At 42.2% G+C, this 16,650-nt stretch overlaps 1 protein-coding gene across 11 annotated transcripts in view; it reads right to left on the reverse strand.

The window, feature by feature from the left end:
• sulf2b (sulfatase 2b) overlaps nucleotides 1-16,650 on the reverse strand; it is a 276,394-nt gene that overhangs the window by 4,026 nt on the left and 255,718 nt on the right. For 7 of the 11 annotated variants that reach the window (XM_046055572.1, XM_046055570.1, XM_046055569.1 and 4 more), the window contains 12 exons: nucleotides 15,773-15,829; nucleotides 15,214-15,343; nucleotides 11,593-11,833; nucleotides 10,104-10,305; nucleotides 8,045-8,141; nucleotides 7,873-7,967; nucleotides 7,709-7,768; nucleotides 6,463-6,632; nucleotides 5,454-5,596; nucleotides 4,290-4,413; nucleotides 3,210-3,246; nucleotides 2,961-3,017 (listed from right to left, as the gene is read on the reverse strand). In XM_046055572.1, the coding sequence (XP_045911528.1) occupies nucleotides 2,961-3,017; nucleotides 3,210-3,246; nucleotides 4,290-4,413; nucleotides 5,454-5,596; nucleotides 6,463-6,632; nucleotides 7,709-7,768; nucleotides 7,873-7,967; nucleotides 8,045-8,141; nucleotides 10,104-10,305; nucleotides 11,593-11,833; nucleotides 15,214-15,343; nucleotides 15,773-15,829 (1,413 nt within the window). The remainder of the gene's footprint in view (nucleotides 1-2,960; nucleotides 3,018-3,209; nucleotides 3,247-4,289; nucleotides 4,414-5,453; nucleotides 5,597-6,462; nucleotides 6,633-7,708; nucleotides 7,769-7,872; nucleotides 7,968-8,044; nucleotides 8,142-10,103; nucleotides 10,306-11,592; nucleotides 11,834-15,213; nucleotides 15,344-15,772; nucleotides 15,830-16,650) is intronic. The other 4 variants (XM_046055575.1, XM_046055578.1, XM_046055577.1 and 1 more) reach the window with 4 other exon arrangements.

Below are 16,650 nucleotides of genomic sequence, written 5' to 3' on the forward strand. Positions count from 1 at the left end.
GGGGGGGGCTCATGCTACGTGCTAACATGCTTCTTAGCATGTTTAGCAGGTATAATGTTTCCTATGTTCCACATCTTTGTTTTGGTAGAAGCTGATTGGCTGACGGCAGCAGTGTCTCAGTTTGATCCTCCAGTCTACATGTCAAAATGTTCTCGAGCAAGAGACTGAACCATCTGATTTTTCCTGTAGGCTCTGCTGTCGGCGTGCCAGCGTGCCCCGTCCACACTGCTGCGTTTTGGTTTTAAAACGGAGACCTTTTGCTACGTTTGCTCCTCCCGTCCAGACTAAAACGGCAAAAATGAAGACCTAAAACACATCTGCCTCTCTGATTGGCTCTCATCAGTCGTGCAAAGCAGAAACACGATGCTGCTGACAAAGTTTCTGATTTGGTATTTTTATTTAAATATTTTGTACCGTGCAAATAAGACTTACAGCCGACACTTGTGCATGTCGGCTGCAGCTTTTAGACAAATAAACACCCGTAGTCGGTCAGATTCTGCTCTGACAGCTACTACTCGAGCTCGGAGTTAACTGCTTTGATTAAATTAGCTTTTTACTTAAATTTTAGGATTTCAACGTTGATTTATCTTCACTGGAGCTTCTCAGCAGCTTCCGTGCACATCCACTGTTGTTGTTCGCGTCGTTAGCTCTGTCGGACTACGACTTCATATTTATATAAAACCGGACAAAGCTGGACATTACTTGGAGAAAAGAAAGCGAGGAGGTTGAACTACCTGGTGAGATCAGAAAACACGTGTCTGTAACTTTACTCCAGCTGTCGTTGTACTTTACTGTGACCAAGTTAGCGTAGCATAGCCCTGATCGATCCGAACTCCATTCAGAAAACAAACATTTTAGAAGTTGTTGTCCTGCTGACAGACCTGACAAAGCATCAGTTCATATGTTTAACAAATCTGCATCATGTTGTAGTTATTTCCACATCAGTTTGATCCGTTTATTGCTATTTAATCACAGCAGAATGTTTACTTTGGGTTCATACAGTTGTAGTAATAGGGAGTTGTGTTTATTCACCTTCTCGCGTTGTGTGTGAACACTTGCAGCGAATGTACTAACGCGAGGAAAGCGTCACGAGGCGAAAATTCGCGGTTGGTCTGAATGCGGCATTACACCCAGAGGGTTTTATGTGCTGTAAGCTGTGCTGTCAGGTTGAGGTCAAAAAGGTTGCTGTTAGATTTAAGTTACTGTTACTGGCACCTCCGCCAGATTTAGTCGTACAGACTAATTTTCATCTGGAGTCCCTGGCAGGTTGATGTTTTAACCTGTTTAGGATTCTAACTTTAATTTACAGATTTTATTTCTAACAGGGCTAGTTGGTTTGTTGTTGGCCTGACCTCTTCCTGATGTTCCAGATAGAGAACAAATATTGATCATTCATTCATTCTTTGAGTGATACTCCTCTTCGTAACACTGCATCTCCATTTATCTGCTGTGACTCGTAATAATAACAAGAACAATGTTTCTGTTCTTCTGCACGACAAAATACAACATAATGTTCAACTCAAGTTAAAACTAAGTAAATATGTTTTTATTCTTTAACCACAACACACCTCAACATTTATGATAAGTGTGTTTTACAGGAGCCTTAATGTGGTGAAAATCAGGTTGGGTTTAGTTTCTTTTCTTTCTTAAATAATATGAAAAGAACCAGAGCCAATTCCTCTAAATGTTCCTCGCTCACTCGATGCTCGAATAAAAGTTAGAAAACTGCAAACAACTTCCTGAACTGTCGGGGGTATTAGGAATCAAAAAGGAAGTCGCCGCTGGCTGCCGAACATTTGGATTCTGTGTGTTTGTTAACGACACGGTTTCTGGTTTCACATTTCTTTTTACATGGAGTTAAACATGAACCCTTGTACCTATTTCCAGGGAAAACGCCTAAAATAACAAACCCAAAAGAAATCAGTAATATCTCCTCAACCATTTGGCCTAGATGCATCATTCTGGTCTCCTTCAAAAGGTCAGAAGCAGAGGAATATAAATCCATTGTACATTAACACATTTATTTTACCATTACAGACTACATGGAGATGCAATGCAGAAAAAATATGATCTTTTCATCCTCGCCTGGTAAAAAAAGCTCTATTTTAATGCAATAAACCATCAAAACCATCATAAGGTAGATTATAATGCACCTGAATATCTTCTAATACAACTGTAACTGTAAATTTGATGAAAATGGCCATATTTACTGTTTATATGTTCGCTTTTATTGGGAGTTATCTTCAAAACATTATTTCTCTCCACACAACCACGTTCCAAATAACATAAAGCTTCCAAAACACTGAAATATTGATAAAAACAGTCAATATTCCAAAGCACTCCCACGCTTTACAGGCCACAGCTTGAGAACAGAACAACTGGGCTCTTTCTCTTCGTATTGAAGAGACGAATCGATCGATATCCTGCATGTCTGTGTAGCTCCTACGCATCGCCAGCAGAGGCCGATAAAGACCGCCTCCGCCAAAGCAAACTCTTCTTCAATCTGAGACAGAAATGAAACTTAGAGCTAAGCCGACCTCACCAAGATGGCGGCCCGCCAGACGGTCTCTGTTGACACAAAGGGCCGCTGTTTTTGAACATCGATTACACCCCCGTACCGGGTCAGTCCGTTTGGAGATGCTGACTTCATTTGTGATTTCATTAATCCTTTATTGAGCCAGTAGAAATGTTTTGTCTTCATTTTGAGCCTAAACGTGGTCAAAAGATGTAACTCAAACCATGTTCGCCCATAGTTCAGGTTGTTTTTGCTGCTTTCCTGTCATGTGAGGTGGCAAAAGCCGAGGCTGATGTTTGAGGGGTTTAATAAAGTGAATGTAATGAATACGTGGATCCAGTTCAGGGTAAAAATATGATTCTGCTGTATGTTGAACAGACAGACAGGTGAAAGCAAAGTGCAGGCCAGACAATCTACTAAGAGGAAGACGAGGAGGAAGACTCACAGGGTTCGAGATGATGAAGGTTTCTTGACTCTCGGCCACTTCTTCCTCTCAAACATCCTGATGCAACAAACACACACACACCGTGTTACACACACACAAACACACACTCTCTCTCTTTGCTCCACCACCAGCAGCCATCAGCGCCGTCAGGAAATCATGCAGCATCCAGAGCAGGAAAACACAGTGTGTGTGTGTGTGTGTGTGTGTGTGTGTGTGTGTGTGTGTGTGTGCGCGCGTGTGTGCGCTTACCTGTAGTCATCAAAGCTGCTGTGTTCCCGCCCTCCTGCTGAAGAGACAGTCTGATTGGTTAGTGAGCAGAGATCACACCTCATCAGGTGGATTTACCAGCAACATGCTGGCTGGAGCAGGTATTTTAATCACTCGCTGAAGCTGTAGGTGTTTAGAAATCTTGTTGTTTAACTCCAACTCACACCGTACGAGTAAATCCACTGCAATGTAAAGCCAAAGCTCACACTGTACATGTGCAAAACGCCCCGTCGGCCGTTGAAGACTGTTCTGGCTATTGACGATTGTCGATAAAGATTTGTTTGTAACCTCTGAGGCAGGTAGAAGTTTAACCCCTTTTCCACCGCACGGTACCAGCTCGACTCGGCCCAGCCGCCCGCTCACAGAGCCCTCTGCTCCCGCCGTCACACAGACCGCTGCAGCAACAACGGCAGAGGAAAACACAGCTGGAAGGTTTTCATACCGCTTATCCGTCTTTACATTCTGAGGAATGTTCAAACGTTTTAACTTAAAAAAGAGAAAGCTGTGTGTGTCGCTGGTGTGTGTGTCGCATTGAACATTACGTCGCGGCAGTTGTGTGTGGCGTCGCTATGACGACCAGCTACATTGAGGAGTACTATCTGCAATGGAAAACGGAGCACGGGCAAACCGAGGCGAGTCGAGGCGAGCTGGTAGTGGTAATGGAAAAACGGCATTTGTTTGCTACCAATAATGCTATAACCACGCAGAATTACTGCCCTGATCATCTGTGGCGTCCTGGGAGAGGGGTGTTTCTGGACTAGGTGGCCAGGAAGACGTAGACACTATAGCTCGTCCATTTTGCAAAGATAATTGGATGTCATCTAGTTTTACTGTATAGATTGCTAGTTTCACTTTGCACTTGTGTCCTCAATCTGCTTGTATAGGACCGCAACTTGTTTGAGAAAGATCGACGCATTTACTGTACAGATGGACAGGAGTCCCGTTAGCTGCTACACAATAAGAGATATTGACACTCCAGCATGGATAAACAATTACAAAGTTTGCAGAATTAATCCTTCTTATTGTTGGTAATGTAGGACTGTGTGTGCGTCGCCATCATACCCTGCTCCACTGAGCGTGTGCGAGGATTGCACTGCTTGTGTCCCCTGCAGCCTCTGAGCTCCATCAGCTGAACGTGAAGCTGATTCAGAACCGTCCGATCCAAAGAGCTGACAGCGTTTATCAACTGGCAGAGAGACAGAGAGTGAGACGGGGTGAGGGTTTGTTTTCTGTTCACAAATGAAGATTCACATTCACACCAGAAAATCACCTACGACCTCCAACAGACCAGTGATGTAAGTTTTAAGAGGTGATCAGTTTTGGTCTGCATGAATAGAATTCCTAAAACTGAGGATCTTGTTTATGTGTGAATCCCAAAACCTTCGCTGTCTTTTATCACCATGGTCACATGGCCCTCGTAACATTTGTTCCTGGGCGGTCCAAAGGACCAGAGTGCAGATTGAACATGTTGTGAAGTTCTAACTGCAGTTTAGAAAAGTTAGAGTAGGTAAGTTTGTCTCTGCGACGAACAGGGACAAAAACTTTCAAACTGGTCTAAGATTGACTGAGAACTCTGCAGCAGCAAACAGGGCTGCAATGTATAACCTTGTTACAGATTGTTATCACAAGTGTCTGGAAACATTATGGGAAGGATCCCAACAGAGACAAGAGTAAGATCCTTTTTGTTTAACCAGAAACAGTCACAACGTCGCTCTCGTCAAAGCCACCAGACCCCATTGATAAATACTGCAATTTTATCTTGCATGACACAGGAGTCGTTGGTCTTCCGCTGCCTTGGTTGGTTAGTTTCTTTGTGTTATTGTGTGTAATTTGTGTTTAAAAGGGTTAAAAACACCAAAGTCACATAATAGCACAAACAAACTTACCGACCAAGGCAGAGGTAGATCAGAGATGTAAAATTACTGTTTTTATTAATGGAGTCTGGTGGCTTTGACAAAAGAGTTATAGCAACTGTTTCAAAAAAGAGAGATATTTTCCTTAATGTTGTTAAAACACTGAGCCTGTCAGCGGCAAAAACAAGCTCTTTAGTGGATGTAGTTTGATGGGGAGCAATTTCCTGCAAGGATTACATCTCTCGCCGAAGAAGACCAGAAATATGAGCAAGCCAGTAAGTTAACCTTGAGCTTATAATATTGAATCACATGAATCTACAAAAGGTGAAGCTTGTATTACATATCATTCACACAAGTCTGTGTGTGTGTGTACCTGGTATGGGTCTGTGCTGAGGTCGAAGTACTCCAGGAAGCCGGTGGCGAACTCACAGAACAGGAAGTTGTGGGTCTCGTTGATCGTCCTCAGACACCAGTACGTGTTGTTGTTGGCGCTGGTGCAGGCGCAGAACGAACCCACTGCAACACACAAACACATCACAACACAACTTAGATATCACACACAACATCTCTGGTAAAGCAGCACTTTAAATATATCATAAATATTAATATCTGTGTTGATAGATTAAGTTATATTGGAATAGGAAACACAGCAATCAATTGGTTCAAAAACTTACAGAGCAAACGCACTGTGTTTCTATAGATGGTCTTAAACCAGACTTTTTAGATATTTCCAAGGGTGTTCCTCAAGGTTCGACTTTAGCCCCGATTTAATTTTCGATGTTTATAAATAATATTGGTAAGGACACGCAAACTGCACCTTTTGCCCACATATTCGAGTGGCCTTTTATTGCGGCCAGCTTAAGGCCTTTTCTTGCGGCCAGCCTAAGGCCTTTTCTTGCGGCCAGCCTAAGGCCTTTTCTTGCGGCCAGCCTAAGGCCTTTTATTGTGGCCAGCCTAAGGCAAACTTGTGTAATCCCCATGCTGTCTGATCAGCATCTTGATATGCCACACCTGTGAGGTAGATGGATTATCTCGGCAAAGGAGAAGTGCTCACTAACACAGATTTTGACAGATTTGTGAACAATATTTCATCTCCGTTCCACCAGGTGGCTCTCTGACCAGGTTCCAAGGGTTTTTACTGAGCTGGGGAAAATGTAACTGCCACATGTGACCTGGCTTAGTCCCTTTCCTTTATGCGTGATGCTTGTTTGTTTGTTTGCTGTATTTCTATTTAAATTGTAACTGGTGTGCCGTCTTGGCCAGGTCTCCCTCGGAAAAGAGATTTCAATCTCAAGGGACTTCCTGGTCAAATAAAGCTTAAATAAATAAATATTTAAACAAATGTTGAAAAGAGTGTGTGTAGGTGTGTTTGTGTGTCGTACGTGTCCAGTAGGGCGGAGTGTGCCAGTGCTGGTTGTCGTGTGTGAAGCAGGTGAGTCCGGGCATCGAACACGTGTCGTTGTTTTTGATCCTCTTGATCAACTTCCTCATCTTCTTCCTCCTCTTCTGCTCCTTCAGAAGCCACGCCTTCTTGTCCCGAGCCCCGCCCTTCCTGCACGCACACAAACATTTTGAATTGTGGTGAAACATGACAGGATTTTTTGTTTGTTTATTCAGATCATCCAGTTTTTTTTTATCTCCTATTTCATCATCTTGCTTTTCTAACAACTTTTTATCTTCTCATGCCCAAAACAAAAATGGACGCCAACCAGCTGCTTCTTTATTTGTGCTGAAAAGGCCAAAACCAGGAGAAAGAAAGTTGAGAGTCTGGTGAGATCCTGGATGGAGGAGTGTAGAACTGAAGAGAGGGAAGCGGAGCTGAGTGAATTTTGTCAAACAAAACTAACTTCAGGTAAAGATGTTTATTTACGCCGACACACGGACGACATCATCAGTCACCAACGGACGTACATATCAAACATGTTCAAAGACGTCTTTGTGTGAACGATCGGCAGCGTGTGAAGGCTTCACATCAGAAGCTTATTACACTTATTACAGGATTTTAACACCAGCTGACCCAGACTGGAACAGACCTGGTTACTTTCGTCAGACGAAACTAAACATAATATTTTCGTCAACGACCTTTTTTTCCCCGTAACTATAACGAGACGAAGACAAGACGGCGACAATGTCCTTAAACACTGACTGTGACTATATTAACGTGCAATATTGTTGATGAAAAATGTAAAAAAAAAATGTAATTCATAAAATCCTTTCTTTTTGTCAGTATAATGAGGAGACAAAATATTACAGGCCAGATTTTCTCCCTCTAAATTTTTCCACCTGAACAGCGTGTTTATTGTTATATGTCTCCTTTGCAATAAAAATTAGAACAAAGCTAAAATTCCAATCATGTCTCTATTTTGGTTGGAGCAGATTGACCAAACTGATAATCAAAATTATACTAATGAGTTAGAAAAGACTAAAATGATGATTAATGACTAAAACTAGACTAAAATGCTTTTGATTTTCTATTTACTAAAACAGCCAGACTTTTAGTCAACTAAACATCAACATCAGTGTTTTATCGCCCGGTTTCACTTAAAATGAAAGAAGAAATGTCATTTGCTGCTGTCTGCTTCTTCCTTTTTGTCTTTTAACAGCGACATTTCAATGTCTCAGTCCCACCTGAAGGGGTGCAGGCCACCTCCTCTGTACCTCAGCTTATTCTTCAGTTTGGACTTATACCTGAAACACATACACATCAACACCAGCTGTAAGCGCGACCATTCTCCCTGCGTCTGCGTTCAGGCATGGCACTGTGGCGTGTGAGCATGCTCGTCGTCACTTACAGGTACTTATTGCAGTCACACTCCAGGGGGCGGGCCTTCTTCAGGTGACCTCTGACCTCTCGCAGGTTCTTTATCTTGGTCTGCAGCGTCTCAATCTGACAGAGGGAGAAGACGTTCGGTCAGTGAAGCACTGAGAGTCAGTCAGTCAGCCAGTCGGTCAGCTGTGTGTTACCTCGTGGTCGATGTGCAGCTTGTGGTCCTTCCAGGCCTGCAGGGACTGATAAACTCCCGTGTCACACTTCACGGTGGCGTTCGGCAGAATGGAGCATCTGCAGAGAAACAGGAATAACAATATAATAATAATGTTCACACTTTCCCCTGAATGTGTTATTCCTCTTAATAATTCACAGTGATTCACACGCCTGGTGGATTCAGCAGAGCAATCTGAGCCGTCGAGGACTCGTTCCGTCTGTGCCGACGAGGCAGTTACGCAACATTTAGTTCCCGCCACCGCTGACTGTAGTTAGATAAGAGTTAGATAAGAGTTTAAGTCCAGCTTGGACACATTAAAGACCTTTTCGGACGGAGAGCTCGGTGCTCCTCATGTGAACATATGTTCTGGAAAAGACTGAAAGAGTCTTTAAGTAAATAATAGTCACTACTAACTTCAGGTGTGTACGCTACACACAGCGCTGCAGCTGTGTGAAGTTATTGGATTATGTTTAATGAATAACAGAGAGCAGCGAAGGTCATTAACTGTTTAGGTCCCGTTAACTGTCTCGAAAAAGTTCAAAACAGCTTCCTACCCGCTCGCCTCTAAAGATGATTTACTCGGCGCATCAGTCTCTTTCTGTCTCTTTTGTGAATTGCTTTGTACTTTTGTTTGATTAGTGCAATATAAATAAAGTTTATCATGTTCTCTGGCTGATCATAGGACCTTATGTAGTAGTTCTCCCACCAGGATTCGGTATTGAATGTTTGAACCAGCGTTCCGCCCTTTGTGTTGGCATCTGAAGAGATAAAGCTTCGCTTTACAGGTTTGTACTTAATAATTTCTGAGGAAGCTGTGATGGCAACTCTTGTTTCCAAATAAACACCCGAGGTTGGCACTTGTCTTCCTGTGGATTTTATTCAATCATCTGCAGAAGGACTCTCAGCAACATGTAAACTGGAATGAGTGCGGAGAGCTGAGAGCCGAGTTATTTGTCATCGGACAGAGACACGTTGTCCCTGAAGTCTGGACAGCACAGAGAACAGAGATGCTTTGACGGTTTCGTTTACACATTTTCAGCATCACATCACACACGAGTCTCTCTGAGTCCCGGAGTTACATGAATCCTTGCATCACTATGTTTGGACTTCCATTACATTTCTCCCTTTTTAGCATTTCACGCTAACATGATGAAAAACCTTCCTCCAAACATTTCATGCCACTAGGTAATAAGTACTAATCCATATATTACTCAACAGTTAATCAAAGTTTTATTTTATAATCGTAACTGAAATCAACAAGGGCGTCAGTTTGTGTTGAAAAGTGATGGGGACATTTAAGGGCTCAGATTAGGGGTGTGACGAAACACGACGAGAAGACAAGATACTCCAATGCCTTTTAGAAGAAATATTCAACATTTTTAGCATTAAACTCTTAATTTCCTGCAACTTAGAGACATTTTCTGCACCAATTTATAATGGGAATGTCTTTATTTACACGAAGGGAAACAAAATTCATGTGACTCCTGACAATAAAAATATTATCGAATATCATGCAGTAATCAATTGTTTTTTGCCTAAGTTCCTTTTTTTTGGACAAGGCAGATCTGTTTCTTCTATATTTAAATTGCATTTCATGTTTTCCCTTTGTGCAAGTAAACCTTTCTCATAGAATTTTTATTTGTTATTTAACATTTCTTGTTGCAAGCTAATTTTCAGAAAACTTTTAGCAGATGCTTTCAGCGTCAGTGACACCTATGGATATCTATGAATATGAATCTTTAATCTCTAATGATTAATAATCAAAAGCTTTAAATCACATCATCCTCTCCACCACTTAATAGTTGAATCCACTCAGTACAATCGGAAAGTTCAGTTGTTTCTTGCACGTAGTGGCCCGTAGGTGACTTAATTAAAAAAGAAGTATAAAATCTGGTGCTAATTACAGTGAAAGCTGGACAGAGACCAGCATTGGAGTTTAGTTAAGTTGCGTTGAGTGTAAACGAAGCTGTTTTATATGAACTGCACCGTGCAGAAAAGCCCCGCGGTATAACCATGATACACACAAACGTATAACTCACCTGTGTGTGACTTTGTGGGAGTTGGGCAGGGACACGCCGTTGGGACCGCCTCCCATCCCGCTGAACTCGTCCTCAGTCTCGTCTCCAATCAGCTGAGCCCAGCCGGCCCCGTCCACCACGCTGTCGTTAACGGGGTAACTGTTCGTCATGGACACGGAGCGGCTGTACCGGTTCCTGGAGTAACTCTTCAGGGCTTTGAACTCTGAGACACACACAGAGACTTTATCAACGACACACATTTCTCACTGAACAATACGATTAACGAGTTTTACGTCTCCTGGGAAAGTAACAAGATAAAAAAAAGGAAGAACTGTTTTAAAAAAGCAGAACCTCAACGGTGTCCATCATCATGGGGGGGTGGTGCAGTTCTGACCTCAAACACTAGAGGTCAGCGTCGCCTCAGAGAGCCAGGAGAGCCGGCTGAAACCAGTCCAGCAGCTCTGAGACACCAGTTCCACAGAGAACCGGATACGTTAAAATATATTCTAGATTCATTACTCAGAAAGTGAAATATTTTCTTTGTTTTAATCTTGATGATTACCGCTTACAGCTGATCAAAAATCAAAACTCCAGTGTCTCAAAATGAATTTTAGACTAAAGAATTTATAATACAGAAATGTTGACCTGAGAAGAGCTCTTCTGGTGCTCAACTTTTCCACGATATTCAGACTTTTTTAGATGAACATGTTCTCTACATACAAAACACCTGAGAGTCTGTTAGTCAGAAGGGGGGCTGAGCTAACAGCGGCCATAATGCAGCACTCGCAGTCTTGTAGAGAGCCATAAATAGTGTCGCTGATAACAAACAAAACAGGCAACAACTATTTTTTACACATAACAGGTACAACAAGATGAACTCACATGTTCACTGAACCAAGGGCGTCACTTTGTGTTGAAAAGTGGTGGGGACATAAGGGCTCAGTTTAGGGGTGTGTAGAGTTTTACTAATCAGAATTTTTCCTTTTTTTTAAGCATATCTTGAGTCCCAAAGTGACACATTCACAACGCTTTGTAAGTAGTTAAGTAAAAAGCACAATATCTCCCTCTGACATGTGGTGGAGTAGAAGTAGAAAGTGGCATGAAAAGTAAAGTACAGGTACCTCAAATTTGTACTTACTTAATATACATTACGTACTTAAATACTTTCTACCACTAACTGAAACAAGCAGAACCCAGAAGCTGCAGGTAGTTCTGCAAGGTGTTTAATCAGACATCCCCAAATCAGAGTCCAAGAAGAACAAGAGAACTGTTCTGGAAAAATCACAAGACGACCCTCAACCCTAACGGACCCCCGGCTGCCCCCTGCAGTCCCCTGCAGTCCCCTGCAGCCCCCTGCAGCCCCCTGCAGTCCCCTGCAGCCCCCTGCTGCCCCCTGCAGTCCCCTGCAGCCCCCCGCTGCCCCCTGCTGCCCCCCGCTGCCCCCCGCTGCCCCCTCCTGCCCCCCGCTGCCCCCTGCTGCCCCCTGCTGGACTGAACAATGAGCACTCACTCTTCTTGGAGAAGAAAGGTTTGTTGTTGAAGGGCCTCATCGTGGAGGGCCGCAGGTTCAGAGGCCGGAGGTCTCGGAGGTCGCAGTGGCAGCCGTTGGATTTCCGGTACAGCTGAGACTTGATGCTGAGTGGACGCTGCCGACCAGTCACGTCCCTCTGGAAGTTGTTAGCTCCTCCCCCTTCGTTCTTACATTTGAAGAGCCGAAGCTTCCCCGTGGCGTCCTCCACACACTGCCACTTCTGCACACACAAGCAAACAAGCAGAGGAATGATTATAACAGGTTTGACTCTCAACCTTAAACCTAACTAACGTGACTACGCCTTCTCTAAACCCCTCTGCACCTTCAGCACTCATGGTTGTCAAGCTGAAAGGTGGATATTTTGGGGATCACGGTCTCGGACGTCAGTGAATTTACCATTTATAGCAAATGGCTGGACAGGAAAGGCTCTGCCGTTTGAGGGAGCTCTCAAACAAACTCCTCAAAACAAACAGATGTCAGGACTGAATCTTAGTCAACAACAATAAAGGCTTGTTACATAAGGAGAAAGTTGTGGAGGGAGCAAACTGTAATTGTGAGTTGTGTCAGGCTAAAACAGCTGGTAGCCAAACAGCTGATGAACGAGCCACTGATGGTGAAGCATGAGCGACACAGCTGATGCAAGAGTGACTTCAGGGCTCCGCCTGAACGAACAACCCGCTCAGTCATTTTGAAATGTAGCTGCCTCACACTAAAGACAAATACATGCAGGTGAAGAGTAGAGAAGGTGAAGGTGCAGTCAGACCACATTTTAGTGGGCACAGTGTGTGATGTGGTCCAAAGCAAGCGGAACAGAAAACATGGTGGCCAAGATTGTAAGAATAATGTGTTAACAGCTGTCTACAAGTTATAAATTATACAGCTTCTTATTAACACTCTGTAGCTGCACTCACTGCAGCCAAGCAGCTTCTCTCTTTCAATCAATCAATATTTCCTGAATGAGGTCGATCCTGCCTGCCTCCCTTAAACTGGCTGGCAGTTGGGATGGGAGGGTAACTTTAAAAATGTACTGCAATACAATTACTAATTATCTGTTAAAAAGTGTATTTAGTCCTTGGATAGTGACAGGAATTGAACAGCTGGCAAGCAAAGTTTATGTTTCTCCCGTTTTCTGATTTACAAACAATATTGTTTGTAAATTTCCGCCCAGTGAAGGCGTTGCTGTTAGTGGCCATGAGTTGATGGTTTCACCAGCACGTTTCAGTGGAGTGGTACTGTGGGATCATTCATGCACATGTGCACAGTAGTTTAAATTGTTTATTATAAAAATAAGGATTGTAATCCTGTCAATAATCCCCATTTTAAATAAATATATCAGTAAGCTGTTTAAGTCTTTTATTGTATGACTTTAACAGAATACAGTTCACCTTTACGTAACGTAAAGTGTTCCATTACAACCACGCTGGCTTGGCATTGGAGAGCCTTGTATAGATTACCATCGTAAGGTAACTCATTACGTACCGATCATGCTTACTGTCGTGCGAGACGCCCCCTAAAGGCCCATTCTGAGCCAGGAAAAACCCTGTTTATGTAAACATGTTAACACAACATCTGTACTAAAATATGTACTACATACAAGTCATACTAGTACACGGCTTTAGCCGTTAGTTTACAAACAAATCAACACATTTAACCGCTTTACAAATAACACAAAACGTGCACCTTCAGATGCCTAGATGTCACAAAAAGAAATCTTTCTTAAGATTAATTACGTATTTTGGTTTTCCACAGTGGTTTTCGGGCTGTTTCACCACCATCCACAATTTATTAGAATAGGCAGCTATCAATCAAACAATATTTCCTGAATGAGAGGTCAGTCCTGCCTGCCTCTGGACATTAGACAGCGTTGCGATGCCATTCCTCAACCTCCCAGAACACCTTTGGGATAAACTTGGAAGGAGGACCTACCCGTCAGCCCTTCACCACTACTAAAACACTGCAGATCCCCTGACGGTCAGCAGGTCCAGCTCTGTGCTGAGGTTTTCTTTGGCTCCAAACATCGGTTATTGTGTCACTCTGCAGTTGCTCATTAGCAGGAGCTGAGTGAATTTCTACTGTTGCACTTGGTTATTAAAGAGTGACAAATGTCTGAATTGTTAATTACAAACACACACAGTTTGTCAGCGCGATCCTGCAGCCGGCAGACACTGTTGCTAAGAGACTAATCAACTGGCTGGAGGGATTTTTCGACAAGTGTAATTAACCTCAAACAAGCATGAACACACACACAAACACGCAGTGATGTAGCTATCCAAACGTCTTGGAGAAAAGTTTGTGTTGTGCTGCTCCATCCCGATTCTCTTCACGTCTGTTCTCTTTGATTGAGTCCATTGTGTTCTGTTCCTTCTAGTAATTACTGCTGTTATTGCATCTGTCTGGTTTGCTGAGATGACATCTGGTTTTTATCTCCCTGACAGAAGTCTCTTATTGTTCGTCTGTGTTTCTTTCAAGTCTCTGTTTATTACAGCAGCAGCCATCTCAGTTTTCCCGCATTTGTTTCATAAAAGCTCTTTAGTGAGGATTTTTCTGCAGAAACACAAGTCTGGGTAAGAAAATACAAGGAGCAGTTTACCAGTTTGTCCTTTTTAACATCTGAAAAGAGTGGAAGACGTCATTTATTATTTTATGTTTATAATGTGAAGTATGAATACTGAATAATGGGACGAGGATTAAATTATTAGGATCAGATCAGGATAAAGTATAATACAGCACTGTAATACACTGAATAAAGTATTGGGATCAGGAGTAAAGTATTGGGATCAGGAGTGAAATATTGGGATCAGGAGTAAAGTATTGGGATCAGGAGTGAAATATTGGGATCAGGAATAAAGTATTGGGATCAGGAGTATAGTATTGGGATCAGGAATAAAGTACTGGGATCAGGAGTAAAATATTGGGATCAGGAGTAAAGTATTGGGATCAGGAATAAAGTATTGGGATCAGGAGTATAGTATTGGGATCAGGAGTGAAATATTGGGATCAGGAGTAAAGTATTGGGATCAGGAGTGAAATATTGGGATCAGGAATAAAGTATTGGGATCAGGAGTATAGTATTGGGATCAGGAATAAAGTACTGGGATCAGGAGTAAAATATTGGGATCAGGAGTAAAGTATTGGGATCAGGAATAAAGTATTGGGATCAGGAGTAAAGTATTGGGATCAGGAGTAAAATATTGGGATCAGGAGTAAAGTATTGGGATCAGGAATAAAGTATTGGGATCAGGAGTAAAGTATTGGGATCAGGAGTAAAGTATTGGGATCAGGAGTAAAGTATTGGGATCAGGAGTAAAGTATTGGGATCAGGAGTAAAGTATTGGGATCAGGAGTAAAGTATTGGGATCAGGAGTGAAGTATTGGGATCAGGAGTAAAGTATTGGGATCAGGAGTAAAGTATTGGGATCAGGAGTAAAGTATTGGGATCAGGAGTGAAATATTGGGATCAGGAATAAAGTATTGGGATCAGGAGTAAAGTATTGGGATCAGGAGTAAAGTATTGGGATCAGGAGTAAAGTACTGGGATCAGGAGTAAAATATTGGGATCAGGAGTAAAGTACTGGGATCAGGAGTAAAACAGTACTGTACCTGTCCAGTCTGCTGACAGGGCGTCTGGTACTCGGCTCTCTGACAGAGGTCTTTTACTCGTTGGTGTTTGGGCAGGAAGTTCTCCTCCTGCGACACTTCCTTTCCCTCGACATGCAGGTGCAGCAGCTTCCTGTTAACAGACCCAACAGGCAGGAGGCAAGTTAGAAACGCCGGACACCGTTTATTTCCTGCTGAACGTTTTCCACCATCATCTGGTCAACGGTTTAAACTGTCCAGTTTATGACCCATCAACCTCAGCTGTACTTTATGTTTAAGTACTAATTAGCAATGTTGTGCTAACATAACTGCACTACAATTAGTACTACATGCCAAAGAAACAAAACAAAATATTAATAAAAAATTGTTCTCTTGAGCTACTCCTGCAGTATTTACTGTATTAGAACTAATTAATTATTATATATAATAATTAATTATAATTCAATTTGTAGTCATATTAACTCTAGCGGTAGCAGTGATCCTAGCAGCAGTGACAGTGGCTGTGAGGTAGTAATATGTGTTGTCATGCAGCAGCAGCATCAGGTATATCTAAAGTTTTTACCCTCTCTCCACCAGAAACGAGTCTCTCCACACCTTTGGCTTCTTGTTCACTTGGAACCTGAAGAAGAAGAAGAAAACAGCACTGTAAGTTCACCAACAATAAGCACAGCCATCGCCTCCTCCCGTCATCCTTCCCCTCTTTGTCTTTTTCTCCTAACGTCAACTCCAGAAACACAAGAGGCAAAATCTCTTTAGCAAACCAGCAGCTAAATGTTCAACCAAGAAACCGACGTGGTGATCATTACAGTTACTCATTTACTTTTTTTAAATCACAAGTGACTTGTACCTGACCTGTGTTTGCAAAAAATATTTTTTATATATACTGTATATAATCTCTAATTTGATATCTGAAAAAGTCTGTATTGGTGACGTAAACATTGTTTTTAACTTTGCTGCTTACTTTTGTACCATTAAGGTTTTTCACTGGACTTGAACTACTTAGATTTCCAGAACTTTCATCTAACTCAGGTTTATATATACAGTGGGTACGGAAAGTATTCAGAACCCTTTAAATTTTTCACTCTTTGTTTCATTGCAGCCATTTTCCAAAAATCAAAAAAGTTCATTTTATTTCTCAGTAATGTACACTCAGCACCCCATCTTGACAGAAAAAAACAGAAATGTAGAAATTTTTTCAAATTTATTAAAAAAGAAAAACTGAAATATCACATGGTCATAAGTATTCAGACCCTTTGCCGTGACACTCATATTTAACTCAGGTGCTGTCTATTTCTTCTGATCATCCTTGAGATGGTTCTACACCTTCATTTGAGTCCAGCTGTGTTTGATTATACTGATTGGACTTGATTAGGAAAGCCACACACCTGTCTATATAAGACCTTCCAGCTCACAGTGCATGTCAGAGCAAATGAGAATCAT

Source organism: Micropterus dolomieu, linkage group LG08, assembly GCF_021292245.1.
Source record: "Micropterus dolomieu isolate WLL.071019.BEF.003 ecotype Adirondacks linkage group LG08, ASM2129224v1, whole genome shotgun sequence".
Taxonomy (NCBI): Eukaryota; Metazoa; Chordata; class Actinopteri; order Centrarchiformes; family Centrarchidae; genus Micropterus; species Micropterus dolomieu.